General features: G+C 46.2%; 1 protein-coding gene across 3 annotated transcripts; it reads left to right on the top strand.

The window, feature by feature from the left end:
- Positions 1-584: 584 nt before the first annotated feature.
- On the top strand, positions 585-17,626 carry map2k7 (mitogen-activated protein kinase kinase 7). Of its 3 annotated transcripts, XM_030093881.1 has the most exons (13): positions 652-767; positions 2,986-3,027; positions 5,010-5,016; positions 5,982-6,126; positions 6,330-6,396; positions 7,161-7,274; positions 8,153-8,272; positions 8,377-8,484; positions 8,577-8,756; positions 9,073-9,153; positions 9,246-9,388; positions 9,736-9,781; positions 9,936-17,626. In XM_030093881.1, exons 4-13 carry the CDS (start codon positions 6,077-6,079, stop codon positions 10,077-10,079), a joined length of 1,053 nt encoding a protein of 350 aa, XP_029949741.1. In that variant the 5' UTR covers positions 652-767; positions 2,986-3,027; positions 5,010-5,016; positions 5,982-6,076; the 3' UTR covers positions 10,080-17,626. The 3 variants fall into 3 exon arrangements, with proteins under 3 accessions (XP_029949739.1, XP_029949741.1, XP_029949742.1); XM_030093882.1 differs by lacking the exon at positions 652-767 and having other exon boundaries at positions 2,914-3,027; XM_030093879.1 differs by lacking the exons at positions 2,986-3,027; positions 5,010-5,016 and having other exon boundaries at positions 585-767.
- The last annotated feature ends 1,894 nt before the right edge of the window (positions 17,627-19,520 follow it).

Below are 19,520 nucleotides of genomic sequence, written 5' to 3'. Positions count from 1 at the left end.
GGGGTTCAGACACCAACACTAGAATGAGATGTTTGAATAAACAAACGCAACACAGAAGTCCAAACTTGAAACCGACACTATAAAGGTGCAACATCAACAAATCAATAATCAACATAAAATGAAGAAAACAAAGGCAGTAGGGTCTTCAAGGAAGAAGTAACAAGATGCCAGAGAGGTTGGTGGTTAAAGGACCTCCAGATGTGGACCACAGAGGGAGAAAGCTGCTGCCTGGCCTGCAGTGGCTCAGTGAGGGTGATGAATCAGACGGAAATGGTGTGTGAGATGCAGCCGCTCTGCTTTTCTCGGTGGGTTTCAGTTCGAATTAACAGACAAAACTCAAGCAAAAGAGAGCTTGAACCAGATTATTCAGCATGAATTTGCTTTTCATGTGGTATTCTAGGTACACTTAACGATTTAATGGGATATGAAAAACCTACAAAGGGCTGTAAATAAAAAGAACAAAAAATCAATACACAAAGTGATACAAAACACTTTGTGTGTGTGTGTGTGTGTGTGTGTGTGTGTGTGTGTGTGTGTGTGTGTGTGTGTGTGTGTGTGTGTGTGTGTGTGTGTGTGTGTGTGTCCGCCACAGAGGGGAGTCGAGAGCTCTGCTGGGAAACTACATGGTGCTCAATTTTTCAAGATGTCGTCGCTGGAACAGAGGCTGTCGCGAATCGAGGAGAAACTAAAGCAGGAGAATGAAGAAGCCCGGCGCAGAATCGACCTCAACATCGACATGAGTCCGCAGCGGTCGCGTCCGAGGCCGAGTGAGTGTCCACCGGGGAGGACGGCGGTGTCGGTAACGGGCAGAATTAGCCGGGGAGAAAAGCTCGGAGAGGCGGAGGGAGGGAGCGAAGGAGAGCGGGGTTAGCCACATGCTAACAGGCTAGCTACATAACAAACACCGAGCCGGGAGCGCCCCGTCCGTTTAACTTGCCAGATCCGCCACCTTACGAGGCGGGACAGCGTCTGCAGAGAGCGACCTGAAGCTGCTTTTCCAGAGCCGGGGCGCTGTCACGGAACGCCTCGCTGACAGTCATGTGTCGAAATGTGTTTTGATTCTGTCCTGTCAAACATGCTAGGCTAGCATGCTAGCAGGCTCGGGCCCGGCGTCAGTGGACACATTTCACCTGGTCCCCCTCTTTCTGTGTGATATTACCGATGTGCCACTCATCCCCCACTAATCCTTAGGCTGATATGGTTCCCAAAGAGTGTCTCTGTTTATGACTTGAGCGGAGTAAGTGAGTTTTCGAGGCTAATTTTGATCCTTTGACTTGGACGTGCAGGAGCTACGTGAGGGGAGCTAACGTTTAGCAGCTGTGGTCGCGGAGTTAGTGGTCTTATTAACTCTGCTACGGCTCGATTTCGACAGGTCAAATGTGGCGCTGCAGCACATATATTGATCAAGGTGTCTCCAAGACTTTAGAGGACACCCAGCCCGTGCTGCTGAAGCTGATAGTTTGGGCCCTTTGCTGCAGAGAAGCCCCCCTGCAGCCTCTCAGGGGGGTTTCCTGCTGTAACACTGCGTTTTCCTGTCTATAGATCATCTACTCTGATCCATCCGTATGTTCGACATTACATTCCTGCTTTCTCCAAGTGCATTTTAATGTGCAGATGTATTTGCTGAATGTGAATGGAGTACATAAATAGCTGCAGTTTTTCCACAACTCGTTATCAAATCTGAAGACCAGTAGAACCAAACCCTTCCTCTATCTGTGGTGTATGAAACTTCATCACTGTCTTAGAACAATGGTGCACTCATGGAAAAAGACCATCTAAAAGATGGCTCTGATAGTCTGTGATAAGTTTAATCAGTCCTTGGCAATGTCATTCATTTCAGTGTCTCTTAGTTTATTTAGTGTCGAAAATATCAACTGTAGCAGGTAGATTACAGGCAGGGGACATGCTGTTAGCACGTAACTCATAAATCCTTGTAGTTGAAGTGCTCAGGCACGATTGTTCCTTCTGGCGATATGTTAGACATTTTTTGTCTCCCTAACATTATCGAAATTGCTTGTCCTGATTGACTTTGAAATTATTAGACAGATATCCACTTTCCATTTAATTCACATATATGCTTTAATTAGAACGCCGAGCTTTGCGGAGACTGTGTCTGTCGCTGACCTGAATTTAGTTGTACCAACAACCTGTCTTCAAGTTGTTTTCAGTGAGTTTGACATGTTTTTAACTTGTTTCTTTGGCGTGAGCAGGTATCACTCTGACTTCGCTGAGCCAGTCGAGCCGCCGGTGGAACAGAAATTACTGGATGAGTGCGTCCCTGATAAAAACACAGCAGTTAAGTGAACTGTTTGCTATCATCAACAGATTCTCCATACTATTATTATCATGCAGCGGTGTAAAATTCTTCAAAACCAACCAAGTGAAACTAAGAGTAATCCGTACTAATACTGACGAGCATGGTGTTTTTCCCTTGGTTTTATTTTTAGTTTTAGCTTTCCAAGGCCATCCTGTTGTGCCAGATTGAAGTCTCCTGGTGGACTGGTTTATAGAGAACTGTAGTCTATTTCATCTTTACTCCTTGAAATGTTCAATAAAGCACCAAGTGTGTGTTAATCCTCCGTTGAAAACAGTCCCGGAGAAAATGTTTACTTCTCTCTGGATAATGGCTGTTAAAGCCTGCAGCGCACAGCTGTTGTAGAGAGTTACTCAACCTTTTTATTTAGATTTTCTAATTCATTTAAAGCTCAGTGTGTTTGGAGCTTAAGTGTCGTGAGGAGGGTGAAAGAGAGCCGTGAGCGATCGGGACTCGGAAAGGATCTGGTCTTCTTGAGATTTGTTCAAATAAAACAGAAAAATTGCAGCTGTTTTTAACTCGATTTGTGAATACAGATATTTGTGCATTTTGTTTATTTTTTCCCCCCCGCTGGTTGGTGAAGTGTGTGCGTATGTGTTGAGTGATTGTGTGAGTAGACCAGTGCAGTAATGTGGCCTGTGTTGGGTATTATCTTCTTTCCTCTTGTCTAGTCATCGTGATCCAGCTCAGTCCCTGCTCCAGCCCCTTCCCAGGTGCAGGGTATCATTGACTCCATCGCTCTCTCTGCCACTGTATCCTCCCCCTCAACACCGGTGCCTCTCATCATCATCTCTTCTTTCTTATCCTTTTTCATTTCGCACCACTCTGACACTCTATCGCTGTGAACACATGAGGAAGCCACACAGGCTGTCATCTGCTCCACTCGCGAAGCCTCAAAGGTCTTTAGCACCGACCCCTTTTCATTTTTATGTGTATTTGTTAGATGCAGTGTAATTTACTGTACTTTTAAAACTGTTTGGCTGCACCACTGTAGCCCTTTTTAGACATGCAGATCACAAAGGATGTGCGACAGATAACAAGCCAGGAAAAGAGTTTTGGCTCTGTTTGTTTAGTCTCTTCTGGTGCAAAAAGCTTTTTCTAAAGTGACTCATTAGAAGTAAATGTGATTAGCTTCGAGCTGAAGGGGGACGTGGAGCTTTAACAAACTTCTTATTGAGGCCATTCAGATTCATTCCACCGAAACAAAAGACCAGCAATCTTGGTGAGGGTACTTTGAGGGAGCTGTCGATGCACCAAATCCTCTGCACCATCTGAAAAGAATTGTAGAAATGAATATCAATACCTTGACCAGTGGTGATATTCCAACCCTGAAGTCATTCACCTCTCTGAACTCACAGCATCTCTTCATCTTTCCATCCCTGCTCCCCTCTCTCTCTCCCTCCCTCCCTGTCTTCTTCTCCTGTGTGTGTGTGTGTGTGTGTGTCTGTGCCAGTGGCAGGGCAGTGTTGGTATGTGTTGATGTTCACGGTTGTGCGTGTGGACGTGCGTCAGACCATTACCGTTGTTTGCTGAGGCAGAGAATCACGGTGCATGAGGCTTTTCTGCACGGCCTATGTTTTCGGGTTGTGTTGGTTTGACCCGGTCCTCTAATCCAGCATCCCCACCGGCCCGTCTGGCAGGAGTGCTGTGAACACTCCAGCCATCTCTCTCTCTCTCTCTCGTCTCTCTCTCTCTCTCTCTCCGCTCTCCTCTACCTCCTCTCTCTCTCGTCTCCCTCTCTCTCTCTCTCTCTGTGTTTTCTTTGTGTGCTGACTGAAGACTGGCCTTCCTGTTGGAGTCTCACTGACTGTCTGTCTGACTTCCAGTGTCGTCCATGCTATGCAGTCCTGGCTGAGTTCCTCCTCTCTCTTGTTTCTGGTCTCCTGGCAGCCTCTCCTCCCTTTCAGCAGAGGCACAGTGTGAGCGGCAGGCAGTGCAGCAGTTGTTTCTGTCTTTCCTCGCTCTGCCTGCCCGTCAATCCTCCCATCCGTCCATCTGGAGCCAGTTGAACTATGGAGATGCAATCCGTCCCAAAGACTGCCTGAGTCTTCCTTCCTGTCCACACTAACCCCTCCTCCCCTCCACTAACCTGTTCTCCCCCTACAGGCTGATCCATCCAGGTGACTCGCGGACGAGTCGCCGGCCCTCCTCTTCAAAAACACTTATCAATTGTAATGACGACAGTAACTGCTGCCTGCTCTTTGAAATGGTGGTTACAGACGTTTACAAGTTGACAGTGCAACGTTTCCTCCGAGCGGGGAGTTAAAACGGCGTCGGGGGTCAGGAAGGTCACGGCAGACTGAGCGTTTTGTTGCATGCCAGATACTAATGCTGCTTTAGATTGTTCTCCCGCGATTCCTTCACACATCTATTTAAGAATGTGCCGGCGCTTGCTCGCACTTGCACCTGATATCGCAGGGCCGGTGCAGTTTTAACATGTCCTCGAATGCATGGTTTAGCCCTGTCTTTATATGGGGTGCGCAGCATGCTGCATCTTCTGTTTGGGTTTTGGATTCTAGTGCCAGCGAGAGGTGAACTGCACCTACATCTGCTGATCCACGTCGTTTATGGTTCTCTAACCACGTGGCTTTACGTGAATCATACAGCTACAAATAGGAAACTACTGTTCAAGTCAACCTGGGTTTTATTTGCATTGTTGAGGTGTTATAAGGAAATAATTGCTGAGATCTGGGAGCGTGTAGGTACATGTACCAACTCGTGCAGTGTAACACACACAAAAAAAACATGAGTTAATGCTCCTTAAATGTCTTAGTGCAGCAGATAGTGTGTGTATATATCAGATTTTTGCATGCTAGTATAAAAGCGTTGCATTGATTGCGTTTGCTGTGCGATCAGGCCACTGCTCGTGTTCCTTTCAGTTAAATTCCTGCGAGTTTTTCTCTGTTCTGAAATCTCGGCACTTACTTTCACAAGCCAAACAGCAGTGTTTCTGTTAAAGCCGGTGCCCGAAGGTGCTAAAATAAAACCCTTGTTTTTGAACACTGTAGTTTTCCTCTGAAAACAAACTGTGGACATCCCTGAGCGGTTTCCTCCCAGGCTGTGGGCTAACGCTGCGCCGTCCCCCTCTCTCTCTCTCTCTCTCTCGCTCTCTCTCGCTCGCTGCCTGAGTATGGTGTTGCTTTTGCTTCGAGATAACCGCCCTGTTTGTTTTAACACTGGGTCGGGACTTCAGCGAAACAAAAACAAAGCTGTAACTTTGGGGGAGGAAAAAAAAAACCCAGCAAGTTCATACGCTGGTTAAATGCTATGCAGGGTGTCGATAGCAGCGCTGCGGCGAAATAACTGCTTGACCTCGGCCAAGGCCTCGTTCTCTTTTGGGAAATAATCACGAAGAATACGTAGATCCCGCCATTTTCATCTCATTTATTTAAAATAGATACGAGGACTTAGAGCCAAATGAGTCAATGTTCCAGCTGTATTTCCAGTAAATTCTGGTTTTTGAGAAGAACAATATTCACGTCACGTCTGTGTCTGCAGAGAGAGCAGCAGCAGAAACGTCCCTCCAGGTCTTCATGTGTTAAATCACTAAAATAATCCATGAATAAACATGGCCCTCCCACATGCCGGCCTCTGGCATCGAACCAGCTCCCACCACCTCCCCGGGTTCCTCTGTCTGCGTCTAACGTGCGATGTCTCCCCGCCGCAGCACTCCAGCTGCCGCTGGCCAACGACGGAGGCAGCCGGTCGTCGTCCTCGGAGAGCTCGCCTCAGCACCACCCCTACCCCAGCCGGCCCCGACACATGCTCACCCTGCCCACGCCGCCGTACGGCCTGCAGAAGAGCCTAGAGAAGTACACTGCTCGTCCCGGACCAAACATTTCAGTCACTGTTTGAAGAGAGAGAGGAAATTTCGCTTTATTTTAAATAGGAGTTAAGATTTAATTCTGTGTATGCATAATGAATCCACACACAGGGAGAGTGGGAGGTGAAGGTGTACACACATTCACACACTGCATCTATTTGCGAGCCACATGTCATGGTTTGTCCTCCACAGTGCAGAGATCGACCAGAAGCTGCAGGAGATCATGAAGCAGACGGGTTATCTGAAGATTGACGGACAGGTAAGGAGTGCGCACGTGGAATTACAGAAGTGCAAGTCGTGGAGCCGGTCAGAAAAACTTGAAACCCAACAGTGAGGCGATCGCTCCTATTCACACCTCACGGCGAGTTTTAGAGACGCCATTAACCTCACATGCGCGTTCTGGGACTGTGGGAGGAAACTGGAGTTCAGCGACGGTCTGATTCTGACCTTCGTGTAGAACCTCTGTTCTCCCTGGAGCCCTGTTTCACTGCCTGACAGTTTCCATCAGCATCCAGTATCTAACAGTGACCGTGGGCTCCGTTCCGTCTCTGCCTCGTCCTGCTGCCATACATTGGTTACCGTGGCTACAACAAGCAGTACCTGACGAACAGAGACAAGAGAAGAGCAGAACTCCGCTCCGAGCCTTCGGCGTTTCACTACACTCTTCGCGCTGGAAGATGCTTGAGAAACGGTTTGACTCTCTTCTGCACTCCAGGCTGTTTTTTTCCCCCTCTTAACTCTGAGGATTGCTGCCTGGTTTCAAAGAGACGTCGCTCTCTGCGCCCCAGTCGGTGTTACATCTTCCCACTGCGTGCAGGAATCCTGCAGAAATGGCCGATGGGGGAGCGGTTTAATTACACATCGAAACATTTGTGGTTAAATGGCCCAGAGTGATTTACTGCTGCTGAACGCTGCGCAGCTAACTGGAGCTGCACCGTTTTCAGTCTTTTACAGCTTCGGGCTTTTATATCGGAGGGTAAATTCTCAGTCTTGTAAACACCGTGTGTCCTTGTGTGTGCGCAGCGGTATCCGGCTGAGGTAACAGACCTGTTCAGCGAGGGGGAGATCGGCAGCGGCACGTGCGGCCAGGTCTTTAAAGTGCGATTCAAGAAGACGGGCCACGTCATCGCCGTCAAAGTAAGACGCTCCTGCACTCACCTGCTTGTCGCTCACACGGCCAGCCTCCCTGGCACTTCTCCAGACCCTTATGTGAGGCCCCCGGCATAAATCTGACTCCGTCCCGCTGGTGGGCAGGAGTTCATCGAGGCTGTTCCCAGAGTGTCCTGTGTGGCCGCACGACCGCTTTCCATGGCAAATTACACATTTTTGTGTTTTCAGGATACGAGCGAAAGCGAGACAGGTTGAAAATAGGAGAGCAATATGGTTTAACCTTCATACGGTTTAGAAAAATATAAAACACTCACAGGAGAGAAAAGCGTTTCATATGACCAACAAAGCCAGTTTGCCGGGATGGGATAGGATCACTCCAGGAATGAAAATGAACAAGCTTCTGGAGTTTTACATTGCAGAGAAGGAAGGAGTCTCACTGCTTTTTCAAACAATCTGAACATGTTTAATTGTGCCTGTCAGGAAGATTAAGACTGTTTTTATGATGGTAGCACCACATTTAAAATTGGTTGTAAAATTGTCTTTTGGTTGAACAATATCAATAATATCTGCTGGAGCAAGTCCACAAACTCCTTATAAATCCTCCTACTAGAACAACTACATCCTCTGGTTGCTTTGTTTATTTTCCGAAGGCACTTGCCAGTATATATAGATGGCATACAGAATAACAAAAGCCTCAGAGCCTACAATAGAACCGAGATGCTCCCGCTCTGTACTTTGCGTTCCGTTTCCAGCTGCTAATAGCCACAAATTACAGCCCTCTATTTCAGAATTGACTTAATTGTAGCCGACCAAGCTGCTGGATAATTAAACAGTCTATTTGCTCGCCGTGGGAGTCTCTGTTCAGTGATTTCTTAATGACTTGTTTTCATTTTGTGTGCCACCAGCAAATGCGTCGTACAGGAAACAAGGACGAGAACAAGAGGATCCTGATGGATCTGGACGTTGTGCTGAAGAGTCACGACTGCCCTTATATCATCCAGTGCTACGGAGCCATCGTGACCAACGTGGGTGTTTCATTTACACTTTCTCTTTACTGAACGAAAACTTTGATGTTCAGGACACTGCTGAAGAAAGCTGTGTGTGTGTGTGTGTTTTCCTGCGTGTGCAGACGGACGTGTTCATCGCCATGGAGCTGATGGGAACGTGTGCCGAGAAGCTGAAGAAGAGAATCCAGGGTCCCATCCCAGAGCGAATCCTCGGGAAGATGACTGTGGCAGTAAGTCCTATAAACCCCGGAGCCGGTGGAGCGCGGCTTCTCTCGCTCGACCGTTTATCCGACTGACCGCTGCGTGTGTGTGGGTCGTGTAGATAGTCAAGGCGTTGCTGTACCTGAAAGAGAAACACGGCGTGATCCACCGGGACGTCAAACCCTCCAACATCCTCCTGGACGCCAAAGGTCAGATCAAACTGTGTGACTTCGGCATCAGCGGCCGCCTCGTCGACTCCAAGGCCAAAACCCGCAGCGCCGGCTGCGCTGCCTACATGGCGGTGAGTTTGAATCCCACGGCCTCAGGCTCTGATTTAACGCATCGGTCAAGAAGCCCAGAAGAGTCAAATCATCAGCTGAACTTATTTTGATCGTCTCAGTGTCGAGGAACAGTTTTTTTTTTGTCAGAAATAATGAATAACGTGTTGTAGTGTAGCTGGACTGAAAGGTATTTATAGTCATTGCTGTGTACGGGCAAAAAGGAAAAAAAAAACTGTTTTGTATTTGGATTATAGGTGCATTAAGTGAGTTAAAATACAGGAACAAATCCAGGTTTTCACTGAAAAACGTTTTTATCGTGTGTTTTTGTGTTTGCAGCCTGAAAGAATAGACCCTCCAGATCCCACCAAACCCGACTACGACATCCGAGCAGATGTGTGGAGCCTCGGCATCTCTCTGGTAATCCTGCCGCCACCTCTTCACGCTGCACACAGACTCCCAGACTCCCCGTCACTTCCTGTGAATGCTAACCGGTTCCTCCGGTTCTCCAGGTGGAGTTGGCCACAGGACAGTTTCCCTACAAGAACTGCAAGACAGACTTTGAGGTTCTGACCAAAGTGCTGCAGGAAGACCCTCCTCTCCTGCCTCTCAGCATGGGTTTCTCCCTCGACTTCCAGTCCTTCGTCAAAGACTGGTGAGCTCCGGTCTCTCTGGCAGGCGGACTGACTGCAGTCCACCAGCTCGGAGGCTGATCAGGGACGGGTTTTCTTCCACATCAGCTGTTTCTCTTTACAAATATCAGCATTTAGAAGAAATTAAAACGTTTTTCTGCTTTCTCGGGTTCATAAACAGTTTATTATTTAGGTCCGATTAGCCGCATGAGCAGGTTTTTTTTCTCCCTTAATGTCTTTGTTTGTGTTTCATTATGTGCCACTAAGTGTGTTTTCAGTGTCTCACAGTGAATTAGTGATATGAAGAAAATAATCAGCATTATTAGTCTGAGTCGCTTCACCTTCAGCTCATGTGCTCATCTTTCTTCAGCCTCACAAAGGATCACAGAAAAAGGCCAAAATACCACCAGCTTCTGGTAAGTCGCCGTTTCTAATGAGCATGAAGGATTTTCCTGAGATAAATCTATGAGCTCAGTCAGTGAAATAACCGTGATTTAGGATAGAGTGAAAATTGGTCCAATAAAAGCATCATCTTGACGCGGTGTTTGTTGTTGTTTTGCGTCCGTCCAGGAGCACAGCTTCATCCGGCGTTACGAGGTGCTGGAGGTGGACGTGGCCGGCTGGTTCCAGACGGTGATGGACCGCACCGAGTCGCCTCGCAGCAGCCAGTGTTACAGCCATCAGCACCAGCTCCACTCGCTCTTCAGCAGGTAGCCTCGCCCCCGGCCGGCCGGCCAGGCGTCGGCGCTGCCGACACGCTAGACTAGCCTAGCTTCAGCTTTTCTTGCCAAGCCCAGACCCGGTCTGGTCCTAGTCTAGCCGTTCAGCAGCCGCGCCGAGCGAAGAGACCCACCCTGCCTGTCCGTCTGTCCACCGAAGAACCTGAAGAGCCTGCAGAGGAGCGAGAGACTCGGCGGAGGACTGGGGACGGACAGATGGGGGGACGGACGAAGACAGATGGAGAGGCGGCGTAGAGGGCTTTGTTTATTAGCGTTCTGAATTTGGACAGACAGACGTGGGTGGAGGAGAAGGAAAACGTGCACTCTCTGTAGTTAGCGTCTTTTATTCATCACACTATCGCTTCACCTGCACGCTAACACACACACACACACACTGTGTTGCGTGTGCTTCTTTTTTCCCCCCCCCCCGTTTCCTCCACTCGTCTGTGGTCGTTCGCCCGTACGTCCGTTTTCCAGCGTCGATCCAAGCCGTCGGATCGGCTAACAGAGTAGTCACTACACACTGGAACCAAGCGTCTCGCTGCTTCAGCAAACACAAAGCGCTCGTGTACATAAACCACGCGGAGGACAAGACGACGTCTGGTGCAATTCTGATTTCTTCAGGTGTTCCTACTCCCACACACACTCTCAGGCCGTGTCTATACATCCGTGTTTTTGCTTTGTGTGAGTGAGCATTTCCCATGTGTGTGGTTGCGTATAGAGACACGATGTTTTTAATGGCGAGGTTTTATTTCCTAGTCGTGAACTCGTCGTCACACTACAGCTCTAACACATCAATAACAACAAATAACTCTGTTTTTTTTTTTTTTTTTGTTTTTTAATCAAGTAACGATACTAATTCTCATTAATCTTGGTAAGAAACCTGCTAGCTTTGCCCATGGTTTTATTTAATTGGGGAAAAAAAAAACAATGAAAAAAGAACTGCAAAAAAATTAGTGTTGCATCGTAGCTCTTTAAAGAAGGAGTGTTTTTGTTTTGTGGTATTTGCAAAATGAGGCGAAGAAGAGACTGAATGGACAGAAATGTTTAAAAAGGAGTGTTTTTGGACAAGTGAGAGGTGAAGGGAGTTGTAAACTCGCTGATTACTGTCTGGAGGACTTCATCATAACTGTTGCGACTGGTTGGAGGTGAAACGGAGACCAGGAGCCAGTCTTGTACAGACTGAATTAGAGTCGATGTTTTTGCCTGTGGAGCGCTTCCTAACTTCACTTCTCTCCCGGTTGGTCTACCTCTTCCTCTCTGATGCCTTTAGAGTGGTATTAGTGCTCCACAGTGTTACCAGACCAAAGGCTGTGTGGAAGTTGTCGTTTTGGCGGCGGAGCCCAGGAGATCCGACCCTCGCCTGCTAAATTTCCACCTTGTGATGGCGTTCAGCTGCACATACTCGCTTTCCAGTCGAAGTCTTAGTTTGGACTTAGCTAGCCGTTTCAGTGTGCGCGCGCTCGACGAGACAGTTCAGCCGTCAAGCCTCCCACCTAGCCAAAGCTCCCACGTGCACACACCTAAACCAAACCACTGCTAGACACAGAGACATGAGGAGCAGCGATCCTGGGAGGAAACCGTTAAGTGCTACAGAGAGGCAGAGAGTGGGGGAGGAATGTTCTAGACATGTAAGAAAAGAAGGGATGAAGGAGGAGAGTGAGGAGTGTGGCGGGAAGGAAGGCAGTGTGTGAAAGGAAAGTTGCGTGGCAAGGTAAAGGAAAGTCGGGGCAGAGCTGGAGGTGGACGTTGAAGCGTGTGAGAAAGGAAAAGAGGGTCGCTGTGAGGCCGGTTACTGTAAAAAGCTTTCATGGTGTTTCACCAACCTACCAATTATGATTTTTAGCGTGTGAGCTAGTGTGTGTTGTTTATGATGTTTACAGTTCTGTTCAGACTGTTATTTATTTATATTGCTATTGCTGCTACTTTGTTTTTTTGTTTTTTATTTTATTTTATTGCTTTAGACGCTGCTGTCACTTCTTTTCCCCAAAGGACAAATACTTTATTCTTGTTCTTTCAAGCCAAATAAGTGAAATAATGCAATGTCTACACGTGGTTACCAAATACGGAGGAGCAAGTCTGAAGAGAGCAAAAGCAAGTGGAGGGGGAGGGGGAGGAGGATTTGCGAGGAAGACGCAGGGAGGTTCGGCTTCACGAAAAATACTAACTCACAATATATACAGACGCCACGACTCGCCTCACGCCTCGCCGTGTGTGTGTGTGAAGTGGAAGTAGTTGATCATTCACAGGCACCAACACTACAACTGTACAGTGTAGAAACCGTTAGAGGGGACGTCCGTCTGTCCAGATGCTCTCGGCCTCGTCCGTCCGCTCCTCCATCCGTCCGTCCCTCCATCTGTCCGCCGGTCGCCTGCAAGCTCGACAGCCTTGACCGTTCGCACCAAAGGTGACCACAACTCAACGGAAACACCAATTGTTGTTGTTATGACTATTGTTCTTGACATTATAATGGATTACTCTCAGCTATGATATATATGAAATCTCTCTAGCTAGTGGGAGAGGACGCGTGTGTGTGTGTATGTTGTTTTGGGCGGAGGGGCAGGCCTTGTGTGTGTGTGTGTGTGTGTGTCATATACTGTATAGAGGGGAGACTCGGCCACGGACAAACGACAGCAGCAGAGAAAGCAGTCGTTCCGTCTGTTGGCTCTGTAACTCAAACTGACGGTGGGCCTGCGTCGGGGAGGACGGTCGGCTGTACCGGCTGTCTCTGGGCTGTCCCTGTGTCGGCCGTCTGTCCCTGGGTCGGCCGTCTGTCCCTGTGTCGGCCGTCTGTCCCTGGGTCGGCCGGCTCTGAGACGCTCAGCTGTGTTTCCATCACTGCTATAATTAAAAAGACTCTCTACAGGAATATTCACCGTTTCGGTAAGAAAAACTCTTCATAGAAGCAGAAATAACTTTCTCTAAAATATCGAGCTACTAAATCTCTATTTTACTGAGTTTTCGTGATTTTATTCCTGCTGTGTATTTACAGGATCAGTCTCCCTTGAACAGATTTTAGCAGAAAATATTCATTTTAGTCCAGAACATTTAACATTTTTTTAACACTGATGTATATGATGCTGCAGTACTTCTGGTTCTGTTTTGATGAAGAGAAACTTATTACAATATGAAATATTTAAAAGTGTTTATTCCACTGCTCTTTTTAACCCCAGCAAGTTATTGCAACTAGAGGCTGAACTGACCAGACGCCTCAAGAATGTATAAATGTAAAAAAACAAAACAAAACAAGGAAATGTATGTATGGCTTAGAGCAGCGATTTATTTGGTTGGTTTGATTTTAACAGCAGAAAAAGACATTTATTCTTCCACGAACGAACCAAAGCAGCTGGCGCTAGATTCATTTTGAATCACCCTGGAGCTGAACTCGTCCTGAATGAAACCTGGCTTTGTTAATATGCGTATAAAGGATGTACATAATTGGTAAACACCACGGTGAATCTTCCTGTAAGTTGAGTTCAGAGCGGTGGTCCTCTGGAGGAGGTTACCATGGCGACCGGCCCCCCGGTTCAAAGCCAGCCGGCCCAGAGACAGCTGGCGGCGCCGAGCTCGGCCTTTTGTCCCTCTTTTTATTGTGGAAGCCAGATGTGACCAGGAATTCGTTCGCCACGGCGGTTTTTACCGGAGCGCCGTAAACGCTCCCGACGGCGGCGCTCGGCGCTCAGGGCTCCCGTCGCGCAGCCTTCCCCGCTCACACTGATGTACATAGACCTGGATCTGGTGCTCAGCGTCCGGCAGCTCTTCCTGCTCTGCCAGCGTCCTCATCGCCGTCGTCCCCTGTCTCACTACGACGTTCAAACTCTGCGTGTGTGTGTGTGTTAGTGTGTGTGTCAGTCAGCTAGCTGGCGTCCCCTGCTGTCGACGCCCTCTGTCAATAAGCTGATTTGGATTTCACCATCTCACGCAGACGCTCGCTCGACCGTGCCGGTGCAGACAGGAAACCCAGAATACGATTAGTCCTCTGCACCACGGACCACTTAAAGATGGACGGCGTGCTTCATTTCCCGCCAATTGAAGAGCTGCCGACCATTTGGCTCAGAGTGGCGGTCTCTCCATGAGGCAGCAGAATATCAGACCGGGATTTCAGTTCATCTCTAAAAGCTGAATGAATGTCTTTGAACCAGAATTATGATTTAATATTTATAGCAGACGACCAGACAGACCGCCGCGGTCTGAATGACCGGTCCAGTGAAGTTACTCAGTTTAGAAAAAAAACATGACAGAGAGAAATTTGAAGAGGAAAAGTTGTCTGCTCTTCAGTGTCCTGAGAGGTCTGAATGTCCTCCTCACTCCATCAGTTCACCCTGAACCTGTTCCCACCACCAGAGGGCGCTGCGTTCCCTTCAGAGACGTGAACTCACCTCCACCTTCCAGAGCAGCGCTGGCTTGATGTGTGTATCAGCGGCTCTTCAGGGGAGTGTGTAGCTGCGAGTTGCCTTGGCACAGAGCGATCGAGCGTTTGTGTGCGTGTGCGTGTGCGTGTGTGTATGTGTGAGAGTGTGTGTATGTGTGTGTTGTATCCCCCATTTGTAAGTAAACCAAATATCATTTTCACTATGCACTCATTCAAACCATGTCAGCTTGTCGCTTGGATGGGAAACTGAACGCCTGGTGAACAAACACACACTTCCTGGAGTGTTTTCCTCCTCTGCCCCCTCCCTCCCCCCCCCTCGCCCCCCGCCGTCCTCTCCCGAAGCGCCGCCTTCAGATAGATTGATCACAGAGACAGAGCAAGAGATATGTTTTGAATGAGCTGACAAATATTTAAGGATTGTATTGGGTTGGGGGGGGGGGGGGTGGGGGTGCGGGGGGGGGGGGGGGGTCGGGAATTAGACTGGGGTTTGGTAGTTTCGGGGGAGACGCAGATCAATGCTGTAAAGTTTATCAATTGCATGTTTATGTCACCGCTGTAACTGCCATTGTTTTGTTTTCTGTTTGTTTTCTTCAAGACAATGGTCGGTTGGGACGGGGATGCACAAAACTTTATCCTTATTTATGATTTTTACACATATAGTCTGTATTTTTGTTTTTTTGTTTTTTGTTGTTTTTTTTTGCAAAACTGTTGAATTATTGTTTATTTAGGAAATGACACTTTTTTGGCCTTTTGTTTTGTTTTGTTCTGTGTCGACTTTGCAATATTTTAATTTTTTCTTTTTTCTTTTTTCCACGTTGGACCCGTCACTCGTCGTTATTGTTGTTGTTGTTGTTGTTATTGCTGTGGAGGAAGGAGGAGCAGCTGTATCTTTATTAGCAGACAGTGTTTGTTAGAAACAGTAATGTCTCGACGTCCTGTTTCCCCTCGTTCATGTGCCGCGTGTCTCTTTATTTTCCCGTTAGCTGTGTGAGCGTGCTGAGAGTGTGAGATGTTTGTCTACCAAAAGTCTTCATTGACGCTTATTATTATTATTATTATTATTATTATTATTAGCTTTTATTTGTGTCCATTTTTATTATGATTACTATTATGACTGATTATTATTATCATTAATATTATTATTATTACTATTATTCAGGGCAAAGATGACACCAAATTGAACAAAGGAATTAGTGGGTGAGTCTTTCTAGAGGTTTGTTTTCAGGCGAGGTGGAGCAGTCGTCCTCCCCGTTACGCCGCCTGCGTCTTTCCACCCGCTGCAAAACTGAAAGTCTAAAAGTATTTTTTCATTATTATTATTGTTATTATTATTATTATTACTATTATTATTATTTCTACTGTTTTCCTTCGATCAGATATTGTGATCTATTTTTATTTTCTTCTTGTTATCCCAGTTTGGGTTATAAATTGTGTGCCGTTTATTATTTTTATCTTCTTCACGCTCAGTTTTTTTTTATTTTTATTTTTTTTTGTAATCTTTCTGGTGTGTCTGATGCTGTAGTTGTGAGCTGATGGTCAAATACCAGAGCTTTTTTTTTTTTTTTGTAATTTTATTTTTCTTTTGTAATGCTGAGACTGATGTTGCACTTGTGACGGTTTTGTTTTGTCCTGTTGTGCAGAGAGGAGAATAGCGGGTGTTTTTTTTTTTTCCTTCCGTAGTCGCAGCAGTTCTTCTATCAATCACACAAACCTGTGACACAGAACAAGAAAGTGATTCAACTATGTATTTTTTTTTCTCACTGATATTTATTTATTATTTTCTCATTTGTCTTTTTCTTTTTTTTTTAATTTGTTTTTATGTGTGTTGCTTTTTGTGGAGGGAAAACAGGACTCAAGGTTGAGAGTAGTCCTCTTCACGGTGTTTCACACCATTTAAAATGTTGTATATGATCACTGCTCTGTTCATGAAGTGGTTTTCACAGTGTGGGCCGGGCCCCCCCCCACCCCCCCCCCCCAATTATGAAACACACTTCAGAGGAAAGTTCCAACAGATTATTATTAAAATCTAACTCTTTATTCTTCTGCTTCCAACAGCTGTTCATCCTTCAAGTTAATCATGTCAGCCACAAAATATATTGGACAAATAGTTGCGCAAAATTAAATTAGCATTTGCTTATTTAGTTTTATTTTTATTTTTCAACAGAATTTGTTAAATTAATAACAAGGCAGAACACTCTTGCTTTAAAGTTCTCATGAACGCTGGTGTGTTTTGTTCTTTCGCTTTCAAAAAGCACCACAATTAACCCCAGAACCCTCAAAACGGGCGACAACAGATGAACTTTAATAACCATTGTGAAGATATATATTGTATTTAAGAAATCTAGTGAGAAAGAAACCCAGCATAGACTCTTTTTTTTAAGCTGTAAATAATTAAAAATGTGCTACTTTGGTTAGTTTTACCAATTCCTCCCGTTCTTTTTGCGTAAATGGTTCATAACGTTGTCAATTTTCTCACTTTTGTGACTCTAAAGTCTCTGTTCTTAGGGGAACTCGTCCTCCCACACTCTGAAAACCCCTGATTTAGTGCATTAACCAGTGAAAATAGAAACGGTGAAGGCTTCACTGCGGCTGCCGTCCCTCGTTTTGTTTGCTGTTTCCCCTCTCAGAAGGCCCCGACAAACAACCCGTGTCTCACAGTCGAAGCTCGCGTTGTTTCAGGCGGGTTTCTTTTTTAAAATCGGACAATGTTTGATTTCAAGTTTCCCCAGAGTTCCAGCTGATGATCAGCTTCGTTAACCTGCGGCCCCCCGATGGCGGCGGAGATTCGTCGCTGGGTCCGTTTAGGAAACGCAGTTGTCGGTTCAGATTGCATGACTTTGCTGGTTTTGCGGGACGAGGGGTCCGGGGGGGAGTCGACACCGTTACAGTTCAGAAAGCTTCCTGTATTGGACGACAAACCGTCGTCTTGGACAGTTTGATCCATCGACACAGCTTTACTGCCCCCGTTTATTGTTGTTCATTTGAATCCTCTGTTTTTCTTTAGTTTTTTTTGACTGTATTTTATCCCCCCCCCCCCCCCCCCCCCCCCCCCCCAGTCTCATTTCAAACAGAATAAATGCCATTATATTGTGAATACCTCAGGATTTTTTTGGAGAAAAAAAAATAATAAAACACTTAAAAATAAAATAAATAAATAAATAAAAACTCATTAAAAAAGATTGGTGTCTTGGTGTGTTTATCCAGAATCCCAGCTGCTCTGCTTCAGGAAATGTCCATGTTTCATTAGTGGGTTTTTTTTGTTTTTGTTTTGTTTTTTTTAAAGAAATCCTACTGATGCAAAAACTCATGTACCCACACATTTACACCTGCAGTCAACATGTCAGGTCAAGATTACACTGCAGAACAATATTTCAACATTTCTCAGTTTTTTTTTTTTTTTTTTTTTTTTTTTTTTTTTTTTCCTGGCTGCTTGTGCTAAAACTTTGCTTTAAACACCAGGGCCACAAAAACGTTTATTCCCCACAGTCGTTTCATGTGGAATATTGCAGTAAGCCTCGTCTCTCTCTGCTTCACTCTGGCCCAAGTCTAAAGTGTGACTTTACTGTGATAATGTAATTCCTTCAACACCTGCAGTCGACTCTGCTCCAGGTTTGAGGCGACTGGTTCATGCTTGGGCTAACCCTAACCCTAACTCTACAGCTACATATACTGGAATGCATCAAGCTTTAGTAAATATATTTAGAAATAAAGCACATTTCTGTCATTTGTTTGCTTTATTCCCCTAATTAGTAAACAGAGCTGTGAAAATGGCAGTTTTTACCTAGAGGTCACTTATTTCATCACCAGAGACACAAAAACAACATTTAAGCATCAGAATGTTCCATATTTTTAAACTTTTTTTTCTTTTTCCCTGAGGAGCAATGTGTGTTGTGAAAACCAGAATGATCGCCTTACATGGAGGTGAATGACGGCAGCCGACAGGAAGCTGTGTGTAACGGAGGTGAGGTGGTGTAACGGCAGACTCTGCCCTGCGGGGGTGAAGATGACCCAACAGGATGAACACTTCTGGAAATAAACCTCACACACACACACTGAAATAACAGAGGATGCTTAAACTCCACCCAGAAACACCTCCTGGACTCAAACCAAGTACTTCTTACATTTCAGTGAAGAAATGAAAATGCATTAATATACACAGAAACAAAGCATGTAACTCACTGAAACACACAATCTTCAGAGTCTATATCTGGAATATTATGTCCTGGAGAGTCAGCAGCAGTGGTGAACTCTCCATGTGTCCAAACAGTTGTTGTGATTCTCGACCCTCTGTTGAATTAGCGTTAATCCCAGGAGTACGTTTCAGTGGAAACTCCTGACAGAGGTGGTGTGAGTTCACTCAGCTCGCCTGTGAGACTGTTTCATTCATGCTGCGACATGCAGCTGCTGCTGCTGCTCTATCTGCTCATCTTTGATGTGGGACACATGTGAGGCCTCAGCCCGGGCTAATGACAGGCCTGCAAAAGAAACTTTACACCACAGGAGGAAAGGAGGAGAAAAAAAAGCTGAACAATAGACACCGCCTCCCTCCACCTCTCCACTCTCCTCTCCTCCTGGAAATCTCCCTCTTTCTCTGTCTCTGACCATATATGGTAGGGAATTGAACCAAAAGCTGATTGGTAGACAGCAGGTCAGGTAAATGCTTCACCTAACATGATGTTTTTTGTGTTTATGTGTTCATGTTTTGTGATCAGATGAGTGTAAATCACATTTGAATAAGTTTTTAATTCAGTCTCCAGTTTGTACATCAGTGGTCTGTATATTTGGGCCAGTCTTGTACCCACTGACACAGTACTGTAAAGAGAAAATCATGGAGCTCCTCTCCAGAAGTCTTCACAGGCACTTTCCTCTCTGCATGTACCAGTGTGTGTGTGTGTGTGTGTCATATTTCCTCCTCACACACACATCAGCAGAGCCACACCCCGGCTCCTGTTCCAGGTACAGATGAGGCTACGTTTCTTCCGCCGAACAATCAGACTTTCAGCAGAAACAAACATCCGCTCTTCAACTACAATCCAACACAGACAGAGCTTCTCAATCACCTTT

Source organism: Salarias fasciatus, chromosome 6, assembly GCF_902148845.1.
Source record: "Salarias fasciatus chromosome 6, fSalaFa1.1, whole genome shotgun sequence".
In the NCBI taxonomy this organism is placed as follows: Eukaryota; Metazoa; Chordata; class Actinopteri; order Blenniiformes; family Blenniidae; genus Salarias; species Salarias fasciatus.
The sequence above is the reverse complement of the archived record's forward strand: the minus strand, read 5'-3'. Positions and strand labels throughout refer to the sequence as shown.